The 15,899-nt window shown below is 36.4% G+C and overlaps 2 protein-coding genes across 2 annotated transcripts; both read left to right on the forward strand.

The window, feature by feature from the left end:
* Positions 1–647: 647 nt before the first annotated feature.
* LOC106090160 (vacuolar protein sorting-associated protein 35) lies at positions 648–10,353 on the forward strand. Its single transcript, XM_013256258.2, has 9 exons — positions 648–770; positions 7,116–7,305; positions 7,372–8,126; positions 8,184–8,270; positions 8,512–8,660; positions 8,723–9,055; positions 9,129–9,695; positions 9,750–9,933; positions 10,021–10,353. Exons 1-9 carry the CDS (start codon positions 768–770, stop codon positions 10,180–10,182), a joined length of 2,430 nt encoding a protein of 809 aa, XP_013111712.1. The 5' UTR covers positions 648–767; the 3' UTR covers positions 10,183–10,353.
* A 693-nt stretch (positions 10,354–11,046) lies between these two features.
* On the forward strand, positions 11,047–13,523 carry LOC106090146 (uncharacterized). Its single transcript, XM_013256240.2, has 2 exons — positions 11,047–11,283; positions 12,881–13,523. Exons 1-2 carry the CDS (start codon positions 11,163–11,165, stop codon positions 13,483–13,485), a joined length of 726 nt encoding a protein of 241 aa, XP_013111694.1. The 5' UTR covers positions 11,047–11,162; the 3' UTR covers positions 13,486–13,523.
* The last annotated feature ends 2,376 nt before the right edge of the window (positions 13,524–15,899 follow it).

A 15,899-nucleotide genomic window follows, 5' to 3' on the forward strand; every position in this document is an offset into this window, starting at 1 on the left:
AGTGTACCGTAAACAGCTGAGTACCATTTTTTCTCACGAAGTTTTGGTTGTGTGTGTATTATAGTCAAGAACCCAGACACAAACAACGAAAAATGGCGCGAACTTGTAACATACACAAATCAGAGTTGCACTAATCACTGATTTTGACAGATAGTGCACTCAAAATTTTTTGTAGGGCAACTGTCACAACCTGTAAATGAATATATCTTGACTAATGGCCTTGTATATATGGCGTATATATCTTTTTTCACCAATACTTGCTTTGCTTTATTTTAGTACTATATAGTGCAAATCACGATTAATCGTTTCATATTATCTGTTTTTGTAAGTTATCGATAACATGATATTTTATCCAGATCATCTTACTTGCACTGGATAGCACTGACTGTATAGTGCCAATCACGATTAATCGTTTCCTATTGTCTGTTACTGTAAGTTATCGATGACTGACCAGTACAATATTGCACTTATATTTTATGCAGAACATCTGACTTGCACTGAAATAAAAAGCAGCAACTTTTACGATGACCCGTATTATGATGTACCATGTGAACTCTTCATTAGATATGAACGGGCTTACTGTATCTTTTCGAATGTGACAAAAATTATCCAACGTCGTACGTCTTAATTTAGATTGCAACATTTCTAATGTCACTGTTGTTGACAATTACCGAGACAAAATAAAAACTAAAAAATACAGATAAGAAAAAACGCCTTTTTTTCGTAAGTGCACACAGTAATTATAAAAAGCTTAAACTGTTACTTTAATGGTAAGTAGTTTTACACGGTTCCCCCGTAAAGTGTCGGATCTGGAAGAACTTTGACCAGTTACATTTAGCAATTTATTACATGAATTCCTTCGTACTTTTCGTGTACACCATAACTGAGGTCGTGCATGTTTTCTTGGAATTCTGCATCTTTTGGTTTTGTCGGTATTACGATAATTTTTGTTTGGTGCTGATGTTTTATGCTTGTTTCGCACCATTTCAATTCCCAAAAATTCTTCCAAGTAAATTATGCAAATTCAATAGCAAAGTCATCACTACTTTCATGGTCATGAATCGGATAATTAATTAGGATATGAATACATTTATATTTGACGGCGAGTATTCCAAATAGTACACAGAAATAATATTGACCTAAATGTGACCGATTTAATATGACATTGACTTATAAAAAGTTCTCAAACAAGATGTTAATTGCTTTAATAATTTTTGGCATAGAAATTCGATTTTACTTTGTATCACGTCAAGTGATACGCTGTGGAAGCGCCCGATAGCCTGCAGCTAAGCTTCTCCTGTCATCAATGAATACCACACAGATCGGACCCCACTGTTCCAGCCTGTATGGTGCTAGCAGCTATCCCGTGCCGGGGATTAAATATGGTTTCGACTTATAAACCACTTTTCAAAGTGTCAATTGCATTAATAATTTATGACAGACATTCGATTTTCTTTTGTATCACGGCAAGTGATTGGTAAACAAGGCCTACGCCGAACATATTTTTAATTGTATGAATTAATTTGTTATTTAATCTTACATGGATCAAGATTATATTTGTTCCCTTTCACACATATTTATTGCGAAAAGAAGTGATAATGTGTCAAATATATGCCATTGTCTAGATTTCAAAGCCATCGATACATCTTCCAAAGGGTGCATAGAATCATGTGTATACTATGCAGTAGTGTAATTGTGTAGACAAAAATCTGCCATTACACAAACACATGCATTGGGAAAGAAACAGCTAGCGGATAGGGCTGTCCAGCTTGGGTTGCGGTATTTTTATCATAGAAGCGTTTTCGCAACAAACGATGTAAGTACAACATACCAAACAAGCTATCTTGAAGTCAAGGACCTTTTTATTTTATTTTCTGAATTTTGTAATTTTAAAGCCCTATAAGAGTCCATTCAATAAAATTGCAGTAAGCACTACTCTCAAACATAAAACGACTCAAATTAATTATATAAAATATAAAAATTGGTTACTATAGCTAAATTATAAGTTAATTTGCAGTGTGTAAATTTCTATAAAATCTACTAGTTTTCAACAACAATTGTGTAAATTTTTATCAAATCTACTAATTTTCAACAAGGAGTTATTTAATTTTATTATTATGATTTATTATTTATTTTATTTATTTGCTTTTTTTATGAAAATAACGATAATTAAAACCAAAAAGGAAAAACGAAAGGAAAACATGAAAAACAAAAAAAAAAAAAAATAAGAGAAATCCTATTGTATCTTATCAAAGAGTGGAAGAAGTTTTTTTTCGATATGTATCCTTGGCAAAATTTAAAACACGCAAGGATCTATGAAGTAAATTAATTATGCACCCAAGGCAGCCGGTTGTACGTACCGGATTGACCTGATGTAATCCTCATCGGCAAGGGCTGCCGCCTCAGTGTACAACACACTGCTACAGCAACAACAACTATGGGACACGTTTCCTCTTTGATTAGAAGACTTTTGAACCATATTAGGTGCGATGGCTTCAAGTGCTGCTCGCACGCTCTACAACCCTGTCTATGAGCTGTACTTTTTCCCAACGCATGTTTTTTTGTGTAATCACAGACTTTTTTCTGTGACGATTATACTACTTCCGTGGTACAGATGAATCTTCGCATTTGTTGGAAGTTGTATTGATGGCTTTGAACGCTAGACAACGGCAACGGCTCTCGCTATTGCTCCGAGTGTCCAGTTTCGAATCCTGGCCGGCTTTGCCGAATTTTTTTTCATTTTCTAGTTTTTTTTGCCTGTTTAAGTTTGTTGCCTGGCGAGGATCATTAAATTTGACAATTTTTGTTTGTTTCTCTTTCGAGACATGCTCAATGATCGGAGATTTTCTTTGTAAGTGGAAAAGGAAAGCCAGAGATATCAACACGCACCAACCACTATGGGTCGCGATTCGTGTTTGGTTTGGAAGACTTTTCAAATTTAAACATCCAATAAATCTCATAAATCCAAATTGTTAAGTTGTTAATCAATAACACAATTTCATTTATAGGGCCGTTTTCAGCAAATTTTTAAATTGAATGTACAAATTTCTTAATTGAACCTAGTTTTTAATTGTGCATGAAGGTGAAAAAATATAATTCAAATTTTTCAAACGTGATTGCATTTTTTACATCTGTCAATGAGTCTTCAAACCAAAGTCATTTAAAGTGCAATATGCGTAGGTATGTGTAATATTATCAAAGGTATTGGACTGTATGTCGTTCACTTGGCTATTTAAGTTACGTCGTAAAAAATTTTCATCGCCATACTATCTCTGTTTTTTATTGAAAAATTTCGTAATCAATACCAACCTTACATTTTGTACACAGAAAAAATATAAATCGGTTCCAATCACGAAATTAATTGATAAAATTAATTTTTTAATTGAAACTGCTTCAATTACGAAGATGATAATATCAATCGCAGTTTTTAAAAAAGGTGATTAGAAAGTATATAAAAACAGAAATTAATTTTTTATTCAAAAATTTCGTAATCAATACCAAAATTATCATTTCGTGCACAGAAAAAATTGGTTTCAATCACGAAATTAATTGATCCAATTAATGTTTTAATTGAAACTCTTTCAATCACGAAGATGATAATATCAATATCACAGTTTTTGAAAAAGGTGATTAAAAAAATTGCATATTCAATTAAACGTTTGATTTGAACATTTATCTATATGCCTGGAAAATGGGCAGAGTGATCAATCATTCAAGTTACTGTTAACAACACAAATAGCGCTCGTATGACAAAACGTTCTGAGTGCGTATAACTTCAAAAATGTCAAGTTTTACGATAGAACTGTCAGTTGGCAGATTGCAACACAAGGGTTGGCCAATCCCGAAATATAAAAGGCAACCCTCGTAATGTAAATATACTATTTGCTATATAATTTAAAATTAAATACAAGCATTTCTACTTTAAAACACTGAAAGAACAAAATTCAGTTAATTGCAGCGCAAGATATACATATGTATCCAAGATATAATAATATCTAAGGGCAGATATAATTATATCCAAGGCCTGATATAGTTATATACAGCATATCTCTATGGATACAATTATATATGGTAGATATAATTATATCTGGACTCATATCCAATTATATCTTTTACTTTTCTTTTCTACTTTAATTGGCTATGACAGAACATTTGTCCCATTAGCCGAACGTAGAATAGCGTTCCAAGCGCCTCGTTCGAGGCGTCTCTCAGCACTTGATCTTTCCATCGGGCTCTTGACCGTCCAGGTTCGCGTGTACCATCGTGGTCGCCTTTAAAAGACATCTTAGCTGGAGCGTCTTCATTCATTCTGACAACATGACCAATGTAACCATTGTATATTGATACGTTTAACTATGCTAACGTCGTCATACAGTTCGTGGTTCATACGACGCCAATACTCTCCATCAATGCAAACTGGTACATAAATTTTACGAAGAACATTTCTCTTATACACTCCAAGCAATGCATCATCGTCGGCTTTTATTTCGTCTGTTGATAGGTGGCCATGTTTCTAAGCTCCTTACTCAATCCAAAGTTGCATCTGTTTTCCAGTATTATTCTTCGTTTTATTTCAAAACTGGTGTCATTTGTTTCCGTTACGTTAACTAGATAAAATTGAGGACTATCTCAAAGTTGTGGTACCCAACTTTCTCGATTTTCTTTATCAGATCGGTTGTACAAGGCGTTTTGGGAGTTGCTGCTGCTCCATTTGCTGCCATTTTCACTGATTCCCTTTCAATTCCATCAAAGGCTGCAGTTACTACTTCCGGCAACCGACCCATGATATCGATGTCGTCTGCACAGGCAAGTATCATATGTTGTCTTGTGAGTAGTATGCCATATGTATTCACATCTGCATCTCGCATATCTTCTCCAGCAAGATATTCAAGAGATCACACGATAAGCTTGTCTGAAACCTCGTTTGGTATTGAATGGTTAGGAGAGATAATTTCCTATTCTTACAGGGGAACGTGTTTCAGCAAGTGTCATTCTGCAGAATCTTATTAATTTTGCAAGGATACCAAACTCAGACATGGCTTGAAACCCCTTTGAACGTATAGGGCTATCGAAAACGGTTTTGTAGTCAACAAAGAGATAGTAGGTGTTGATTTGTCCTACCAGTATTTCGCGCAGTGTAAATATCTTGTATATATAACAATAAAAGTTTTTATTGAAGTAAAGCAATACAAAATTGTAGATATTTGAAACATAAAAACAAATGACAAATGCCTACATTCCCAATTTGTCGCGGAGATACTTGAGCCTGGAGGTTTGCAAAGGTTGTAATTTGTTTTACAACTAGCTTTCTCTCAACTAACTCTTCACAAAATGGTGAGATAACGTAACAAAATCCTCTTATTTCGAATTTGATATTAATGTTCTATCTTTTAAACGTTTTGAAATCGGCTCGTCGTCATCAGTATCTTCTTTTCTTCTGCAAAGCTTTCTTCTTCTGCAAAGCTATCTTCTTCTGCGAAGCTATCTTCTATCTTATTACTTGGACAAATATCAATATACTCGTTAAACTTCACATCTCTTGGAAAATGAAGGTATTATTTTCTTTAAAAAAATTTCTTTAACCATCGATGGCTCAAAGTCTTCATCCATTTCCACTACCTTTCGATTTTCGCGTTCTCTTTCACTTAATGGGATGACCTTGCGATTTTGCTAAATTTAATACTATCTTAAGCGCATCTTTAACTTCGGATTTATGTTTCAGCAAGTGGCCAAATCGATACTTTGTAAATGCATCCTTAAATAATAGTAAATATTTCAAAAGATTCAACAAACAGTCCACATATATCAGATGAAACTAATTCTCCAAGGCTCACACAAATGGTTGTCCATCTTTACCTTTATATTTTGTTCTGATTGCAATAATAATAAATTGTCTTGATGAACCCAACGTTGATGGTATAACTGCAATAACGAATCATCAGCATGTGCAGCGTTAACCTCATTATTATTCTGATGTATTGGGTTTGTGTAAATTCCCTTCAACTTCTCGTGTGCCTATTAACAACTTCTTATTAACTAGAAATTCACATTTTGATGGCGATGACTTGAACTGGCTGTTTCTCCGCCTATCATGTGCCGCAAGAACTGAATATACATACCAGACGTCCGTCAAATCCATTATAAAATTTATGTCCGCAACTTAAGATTCTATTTCAACTCTTCCTTTGCCAATGGCTTCTAATATTTCTTTTCCGACTGCTCTTATGTAACATGGCTTTTTGAATTTTTAAATGTTCCTGAAAAATGTTGGATATTTATATTATTATCCACTAATCTTCTGCAGTGCTATCCTGAATGAAGTTTACTTCTTCAAATAATATTTACAAACTTTCGTGGATCATTGATTTTGCTTCGCCATTTCTTGACTTGTTCGGTTTGCCATCATTATTCCATTTACAACAGTCGCGAAACCAGTGACCCCTCTTTTTGCAATAATTACACGTATCTGATTTCCTGTTTGCGTTTCTGTGTTCTTCTGGCTTCTTGAGCCTTGAGCCTTGAATTCCTTGCCATTAAAGCTTCTTCGCTTACATTCTTATCTTCGGATTTTCCAAAATTACGCTGGCACTTATACAGCTGGGCGGTCATCTCATCGAAAGGCTTTTTTCATCTTCGATAGCAACATCCAACTGGATTTACATGTTACAAATTGGCTTGGTAAAATTTGTAAAATTTTGCACACAAGGAGTAAATCAGGTAGAACATTTTCTACCCTTGTCCTTAGTCCATTGTTTAGCTCCAGCCAAGGCCTCCCTAATTTTGCAATGTGCAGGGAAACAACATCATGAGTTTGAATAAAATTGGATTGCGCTTCAAACTGTAACTTTAAAGCATCCAAGTATCTGCGGCTGAACTTTGATGCATAATTAATTTTAGAACGAATAAATAAACAACAACACAACTTTTAACTAATATTTGTTCGATGGCATAGAGCCATCCAAATATAATGGTTGTAGAAAACTCAATTTTAAAAGCTAAGTGAAATAACGTCATCATATTTTCTTTCTATTTGGAAGAAACAAGTTCATTCCAGTTAGATTCGATTAAGGAATTTGTTGTTAATCTAAAAAATTCTTTTTATCGTTTTTTTACAGACAATGCCAAACAGCATGGATGACCAAGAAAAGCTGTTGGCAGAAGCCACAAGCACTGTTCGTAAGCAAGCCTTTCAAATGAACCATTTTTTGGATAAAGACCGCATGTTGGACGCTATGAAATGTGCAAGTGCAATGTTAAGTGAACTGCGCACATCGATGCTTTCGCCAAAAAGCTATTACGAATTGTGTACGTAGTTTTTTTTTTTATTAAAGGTCTTTATTAAGTTTTATGTTAAAAAACGTATTTTGTTAGACATGGTCATAACGGATGAACTGTGCCGTCTTGAATTGTATCTAAGCGAAAAGGTGAAAATCGAGAAAGAAAGGGAAAAAGAAACAACGGATCATTATGAGCTCGTCCAATATTCCCATACGATTGTTCCACGTTTATATTTGCTAATAACAGTCGGCATAGTATATATTAAAAACGATCCATCTTTAAAAAGGAGCATACTTAAGGACTTGGTGGAGATGTGTCGTGGTGTTCAACATCCTTTGAGAGGTCTTTTCCTACGTAACTATCTCTTGCAATGTACCAGAAACATTTTGCCAGATGTTCTGGAGTCGGAAAATGAGCACGAAGGTAATGTCTATGATGCTATAGACTTTGTCCTGACGAATTTTGCTGAAATGAACAAGCTGTGGGTGCGCATGCAACATCAAGGACACTCGAGCGAAAAGACAAGAAGAGAGAAGGAGAGAGAAGAGTTAAAAATACTGGTTGGGACAAATTTAGTGCGCTTGTCACAGTTGGAATCTGCTTCGTTGGAAATATACCAGCGATTAATATTACCTGGGATATTGGAGCAGGTGGTCAGCTGCCGCGATGCTATTGCACAGGAATACCTCATGGAATGTATCATTCAAGTGTTCCCAGATGAGTTCCATTTACAAACATTAGACCCATTTCTAAAGTCATGCGCCCAATTGCAAACAGGTGTCAATGTAAAAAATATTATCATCTGTTTAATAGATCGTCTGGCCACGTACAATCAGCGCAGTGGTAAAGTGAGTTATTTCGTCGTTTTCTCAATTTTGTATAATATAAAAGTTGTATTTTTACAGAACAATGGTATGGATATCGAGTCTATTATACCACCCGAGGTGAAACTCTTTGAGGTCTTTAGTGTGCAGGTGGCAAATATTGTGCAAGTAAGAAGATATTACGCGTTAATACTATATATAAAATATAGTATTTTATTAATTGAAATTGAATTTAATTGAACATATTTCGAATAGCCTTTGTTGTGGCTTTAATTATCTTTTTGTTTTGTTATCTTTCAACTTGGAAATTTTTCTTGTTCCTTAATTTAATTCCCGATTGACGCCGCGCAAATCTCTAAATATTTTTCATTCATTGCACATTATAATTATTTACTCACGTTTCTTGTAGACCCGTTCGGATATGCCTCTGGAAGACACTATCTCACTTCAAGTTGCTTTATTAAGCTTGGCGCAAAAGGTTTATCCAGACCGTGTGGACTATGTAGACAAAGTGCTAGGAACAACAGCGCAAATTCTAGAAAGTCTGGATATGAATAAGTATGAATTCGTTTGGAAAGCAAAGTTCTACTCATGTTCGCAAATACTATAACACTTTACAGTATATCTCATTTGCTGTCGGTAAATCAAGAATTGTCGCGGTTGTTACGCATCTGTATCGATTTTTACAATAATGTGCTTACTGTTATACAACTAAAAAATTTTTGCCCTTTACTGGACAAGTTCGACTACACATCCCGGAAAACGCTGGCACTATATTTGGTAATGAATATACTCGAATATGAGACCTTAATACCAACAGCAGATCAGGCAGACGCTGTTCTTAATATAATCACACCTTTAATAAAAGACGACGATTCAGGCAACGGCTCAAAGGGACTGGAACAACAGGTAGACATGGATGAATTTGCTGAGGAACAAGGAATTGTAGCACGGTAACTGGGATACATTAAATGGCACATTTTATACAACAGAAAATTTGTTTGAGCAATTATATTTTCATTTTAGATTTATACATTTGTTGAAATCTGACGATGCCGATATGCAGTACAAGATTTTGCAAACTGCTCGTAAACATCTTGCTGCCGGAGGACCCCTGCGCATTAAGTTTGTATTACCTCCTTTGGTATTTTCGGCATATCAGTTAGCTTACAAATACAAAGACCAGGAAGCAGACCATGACGAAAATTGGGATAAAAAATGTCAGAAAATTATTCAATATTGTCATAGTACCATTTCCGCACTGGCCAAAGCTGACTTGGCCGAATTGGCTCTACGCTTATATCTGCAGGGAGCATTAGTAATTGGTGAAATCGGTTACACCAATCATGAAACTGTGGCATATGAATTCATGACACAAGCGTTCTCCCTCTATGAAGATGAAATTTCAGATTCGAAGGCTCAACTAGCAGCCATTACACTGATAATGTCCACCTTTGAACAGATGTCATGCTTTGGCGAAGAAAATGCAGATCCTTTGCGAACTAATTGCGCCTTAGCAGCATCAAAGTTGTTGAAGAAGCCGGATCAATGTAGAGGAGTGGTAGCATGCGCCGCTCTCTTCTGGAGTGGAAAGTAAATGACAATGAATTTAAAATAACAGTAAATTTCGTAAAATAATTATTTCAGAAAAAATGGTGAAGAAATGCGGGATGAAAAGAAGACATTGGATTGCCTGAAAAAGGGAGCGCGAATTGCTTCGCAATGTTTGGATAATGGCGTGCAAGTGCAATTGTATGTCGAACTCCTAAACCATTATCTATTCTACTTTGAACGAGGCAATTCACTTATAACAGTGGCTATGCTTAATCAAGTAGGTTATATGGGCACAAAGGCCATGTAGCTTTTCCTAAGTTGTATACACATATGAAATTTGGTTTACTTTTTTCCCTTAAACTAGTTAATTGCCAAAATTAATGAAGAACTACCAAACTTAGAGCCCAGTGAGGAGATTAAGCAAATTGAGATGCACTACAAAAACACCCTAGCTCATATAAAGAGTCGAATGGATTCAACTGATGCCGGTCTAGAAGTGTCCTTTGCAGGAATATCTATAAATTAATTATATATAGAAAACTTTGCATTTGCAATATGATTGAAAAATGCAAATGAATTTTACTTTGTCTATTCCATAACAAGTGAAATCACCATTAACACACATTATACACATATACATTATAAATAGTAAATATGTTGGTAATCCGCTTCTACGCTATATGTAGTACAAAAATAATTGTTTTTTTTTTTAACGAAGCACTACAAAGCTATTGAAATGGTTGTTGTTGATGCAGCAGTGTGTTAAATACTGAGACGGCAGCCCTTGCCGATGAAGAAATCGGGTCAATCTGGTTCGTACAACCGGCTGCCATGGGATTGAAATGGTGTAAACAGACGACGAGGACGCAGAAGGAAACGACGACTGTGACTCACTGCTGTTTATGTTTGCACAGCACCTTGCAACATATTCATTATGACTGTATTCCCGTAGTGATGTCATGCCAGAGCAAGATCGGAAATTTACTCACTCCATGCACCGGTTATGCCTCACCGACACCGATCTTGATGGAGGCGGTTCTGACAAACCGAACAGTTCCGGGGTTCTTGCGGAGAAGGCATTCCGGGATGTTCCTATTGGATTTTAGAACAGCAATTCAAAGGATTCAAGCATCATTTTAATTTAAAACGCTGCAACAAGGCATTTCTTGGCAGCCATGACTCTGCAAGAAGGAACATTTAAAAAGTAGCAAGCAGAAAACTTTTTCTTATGTGTGAATGAGAGGGAAATATATTTTGTCTTATCCATATTTTCTCGGGTTAGAGTTATCAATTCTTGTGAATGGGATTAATTTTAGTACTATTGAAAGTATATTTTCCATCCCTGTTATAAACCTTATTTTGACAGACGTTACTGTATTTCGACAGACGTCGCATTCGCAATTTAAAATTTAGAAACTATCGTGTCAGTTGGCTTGTTTACAAACATGTATTGGCTTCACAGGGCATAATAATCTAAAAAAATTAAAATTGGCAGATTGGCCTACGATGGACATAAATATAAAAATTATTGAGGCTGTTCGAAAATCACCATGCTTATATTGTAGCAGTAAATTGGAGGAAAGAAACAAACAGTGGAAAAAATTGGCAGATGATTTGGGCATTGGAGGTAAAATTTTTGATTTGTTTTTAGTATTTTTTTTCTAGTGAATCACTCAAATTTGCATCATAATCGATAAATTGCTATTTGCCAATTAATTTTGAATAATAATTAAAGGTAAATGTTGCTGCGGATCCGATTCAAATGGTCCCCTTGTAAGCTCAAATTTTACACCATACTTCAATCGTGTTTTGAGAGAGATACATAGCTCATTAAATTCATCCTTCAATATATCCATATGACACCATCTTGTTGCAATCACATATCAACCAAGTCCATCTTGGGCAATTGATTGTTTTTGTAGCCACATTTGCATTTGGAGGTAGCGATTCTCGTCAAGCTCCTAAAGATGAGCGCACCATGTACAAATTTGGGGAACTCTTCGTTAGACGCAAGGGTAGAAATATGTGGAGATGGAAAAATTATGATGCTGGTTGATGGGGTGTTGATTTGACGTCACTCTAACAATTCCCTATATGAAGTAGTGGACTGTATTCTATGCGGAGGCTTCAACATATTATTCCCCATGAAATGAGGAATAATAAGTTAAATAGTGAAGGTATTGCCCAGAAGTAAAAGGAGGTAAAATGAGAAGAAATGGTAGTTTTCAGTTCCTTTTAATACCAAAATATGCACAAACGTTTATTTTCTCTTAAAGAGCAAGGAAAGAGAAGCTGGTTGCTCAACTTTAATTGAAAAATTTTCGTTTTCTGAGAGCTACTTCGTATGGGACATTCCACTATCCCTAACCTATGGACGCGCCCGTGAGCTTCCAGCTATCCTTCTTATGAAAACAATCAACACCACAAATAACGGAGCTCGAAGTTCCGTCCGATGTGGTGCTCATAGTTAGGTTAGGATCGTGGTATGCTCCATACGGAGTAGCTGCAAATCCAGTCGCGGACAAACAGCGGTATTGAGTTTAGAGGCTTAGTGAGAGGCGGAGCGCCACCGGCTTTTACTTAAATACTGAGTGTTTGTGATGGTTGTGGTTTTTATACTCATTGCCATTTCGTTTATTGCCATTTCGTTTGTGGCATTTTTTTTATTTGATAATTATTATGAATTGAACTAAATAGAAAAATTAACTAAATTTTGGTTCTCGTTTTTGCTCACGATGCTATTTACAGCGCCTAGAAGTAGCTCGTACTCAAAATGACAAAAAAGGATAACATTTAAGGGTTTAAAAAACTGGTTTGAATATTTACCATTGGAAAAAAAATTACTCAAATTCTTGCAATTTTGGTTAAAACCATTGATGAAATTACATCCCTACTTTTACACCCCAAGTATTCACTGTAAATTATATTGGAGCGAAAATTGCCTTTATCTTTTGGGGTGCATTTGCATACTTCGGTGCACCTGTCATGGCGCCGACAATTCATTTTATTTAAAATAAAAGAATGGTTCTTGGTTCGGTAACCACTCGTCTTAATCCGCACGCCTAAACTTTCTGATAAACACTTCCACCATATCCGACTGTCCCGTTTGTTATGTGCGTGTGGAATTGCTTAGCGTCAACCACATCATCAAGCCTGGAGCAGACCATTCTACAGAACATTCCTTCATAAATATTAAAATTTATGGTCTTTTTTTTCAATTTCAGAACAAACATTGAAACTTCGGTGGCATTCTATTTTAAAACGGTACAATTCCGATAAGTTCTATAAATATGCTGATAAATTACAATTCATTCAACGCACCATTAAAGCTAAAAGTACTGATAAGTGGCCGGAATTTGAAATAAATGCAGACGATACAGCAGGCCATCAAAGAAATTCAGAAGAGTATATGTTTTTGGAAGTTGATGAATTTGATGAAGCTGCTATTGCGCATGATAAATTTGCAGCCGTAAAGCATGAAAAGACTGATAGTGTACCAACAGAATGCACAGAAGATGAATCTTCGCAAGGATTTGCAACGAAAAGCGAAAGTGCGAACAAACACCACGAAAAAACCAAAGAAAATTACAACCTTAACCAAGAAGAAATCATAGTTCCCGTAATCAAACAAACAGATAAAAAATCGTCTCAAAAATCACCGAAAAATAACATGAGTGTTGAGAAAGAAATCAAAGATCATGTTGTGTCTCCATTAGAACGTTCCGAAGATGTAATATTTGGAGAGTTGGTAACAGCTATGTTAAAAGGTATGAGTGAAGATAAGAAACGAAATATAAAAAAAGAAATAATGAACTTGCTACTAACATGAATAAATTCACACATCTATATGTATGTGTATATTACGCATTTTCTGTTGTTTTAGTCATTGGCATCAGGACATCAATTGAATTTACAAGAGTTACAACTATGCGGCATGCCGTCGAGACTTGCCTTTATGAACTAATACAAATTTATTATGAACTAACACAAATGAAGGATTTAACAGTTGGGGCCGCGTAACAAGCGGGCCGTGTCATGCAGACACGGAAGCAGATGCGGTAAATAGCTATCGGATGAATGTGGTCCTTGGATCGACCGCCTTCCATTGCACCTGAAGAAATTGAACTCCTTCAGCAAATTAGAGTAGTTCTGGCTCTATTACGATATGGCAGATGGAGCCGCCTCAATTCCTACAGAGCAAGGATAGATGCCAACGTGCAGGAAGCATGTCCTGATTGTGACCAGGGACCACACGTCACCTGTTTATCTGCCCAGCCAGACCCACTTGTCTCAGACCCAGATCCCTCTGACACCCTCTAGACACTCAACAGAAACAAGCAGACGAAAGATAGAACCCAACACACTGCTACAACAGCAACCACCTAACAGTTGGGGTGGTGGCATCGGACCTTAGTATATTGTCTGCTTATCCCAAAGGTGTGGGTGCCTTGGCACCTGTAGTCGATAGTAATGCTTCAAGCATTACATGAGGAAGAGACGAAAACCCCAGCCTTTAAGTAAAGGTGATGTTTCCGATTCAGATCCAGACAGCGACAGTGTCCATGAAACAGTCAATCGAAAGATGAGAACAGCGGGATGACGGAGGCAATCCGAGGCACGACGAAGGAGTTTTTGTTGTTGTTGTTGTAGCAGTGTGTTGTACACTGGGGCGGCAGCCCTTGTCTATGAAGGACTTCATCGGGTCAATCCGATACGTACAACCGGCTGCCATGGAATTGACGACGAACGTGAACTGAGTTATGCAGTCATCGACATCGGCAGTACATCCGGTAGGATTCCAAAGGATCATCGGTCCCAAGTGGAGGAACCATGGAACCCTGGAGAGGCTCCACCTATACGAATGATGAGCTGCGAGTAGAGAGGGGTTATTTTTACGCTGATGGTATCGTTTGGGTGCCGGGCCATAACGGAGTAAGGGGAAATTAAAGGGCAGACGATTTGGCGGTGAAGGCCAGAGGACTGCCGTCAATAAACTTGGTTAACGCGAAGCCTTTCGGGTCGACGCAGTCCGAGTTAAGGGAGTGGGCGACGAATGCGCATGCAACATTGTGGAACAGCGAAACGGTCGGTAGGACGACGAAAATCCTATGGGGGGAACCAGATCATGAGAAGACGAGGCTATTACTGAAAGGAAGCAAGAAGGAGGTCAGTATAGCTAATGGTATCAACGGGCACATAGGACTTCGAGCTCACTTGTGTAAAATCGGTGCAGCAATTGATAGCAAGTGTAGGGCATGCGGGAAAAATGATGAGATGTTGGAGCATTTCCTTTGACATTGCCAGACTTTCCCGCCTAACAGATACCGGTACTTAGGTGAATACACAATACCAGACAACCAACCAACTTAGGGAAGTGGTATTGAAAACAAGGATTTTGTAAGTGGCACGGAATTTCTAACTTAAAATGTTCTTTTTAGAGGTTACTTTATAGTTTTTAGAGCGCACAATAAGCCGATTACTGGCTTAGGTGTATGTCCATAGCCTAACCTAACCTTGGTTAACCTAACCAAACCTAACCTACTTAGTTAGGTGGCCATTACAGAAAATTTGTTCCTTCTGCAATCTCTGAAACTCAGTTTCGAGATGTCTCACTTTTCTCAAGCTTGCAAATCAGTCATCCTATTAATCGTTCACTTAGATATAAATGAAAATTCGCAAATTTTTTAAACGGGTATGTAAATAATGTTTATTTGTGTATATTTCTACAAGTATGTATACCAAAAAATATGTTCTTTTCTCAATTAACGACAATTAGATATTTTTTATAAATACATATTTGATTGGACTTATGGAAACATTGTTCTAGAGAAGAAAAACGATTTAATTGAACCTACAAACTTGGTTTACAGATCGATAATAGCTTTTGGTTCGTTTTACAAAATTGAAAATATAGATTTTTTTGTTTTTGAATTAATAACATTTGCTTCCCTTTGCTGCGAATCTAGTTTAAATCGAAATATGAATTTTATATGTGTTTGTTATACTTAAAAATGTTATTATCATTATTATTAGGCTATAGGTGTGGGTTTTTTTTTTGTTTTGACGAATTCCATTGTGCAAGATGTGAGAAAAATGAGTGATTGGTGTGCTTTGTTTCTTTCATTATAGTATTAAGTGACATTTAAATAAACATAAGAAGGCGGTTCAATGTATAGCCAGCCGAATACAAATCGGCCTCTCGGCCCTTATACTCGTTATAATAACTCGAACTCAAAGTTTGCT

The sequence above is a fragment of the Stomoxys calcitrans genome, chromosome 5, assembly GCF_963082655.1.
Source record: "Stomoxys calcitrans chromosome 5, idStoCalc2.1, whole genome shotgun sequence".
Classification (NCBI taxonomy): Eukaryota; Metazoa; Arthropoda; class Insecta; order Diptera; family Muscidae; genus Stomoxys; species Stomoxys calcitrans.

Bases quoted from the DNA above. Each gene is read 5' to 3' on its own strand.
- LOC106090160 (XM_013256258.2), top strand. The intron at 7,306-7,371 runs GTACGTAGTTTT...GTATTTTGTTAG, and splicing joins AAAAAGCTATTACGAATTGT to ACATGGTCATAACGGATGAA. The intron at 9,696-9,749 runs GTAAATGACAAT...TAATTATTTCAG, and splicing joins GCTCTCTTCTGGAGTGGAAA to AAAAAATGGTGAAGAAATGC.
- LOC106090146 (XM_013256240.2), top strand. From the start codon at position 11,163: ATGGACATAAATATAAAAATTATTGAGGCTGTTCGAAAATCACCATGC. The intron at 11,284-12,880 runs GTAAAATTTTTG...TTTCAATTTCAG, and splicing joins AGATGATTTGGGCATTGGAG to AACAAACATTGAAACTTCGG.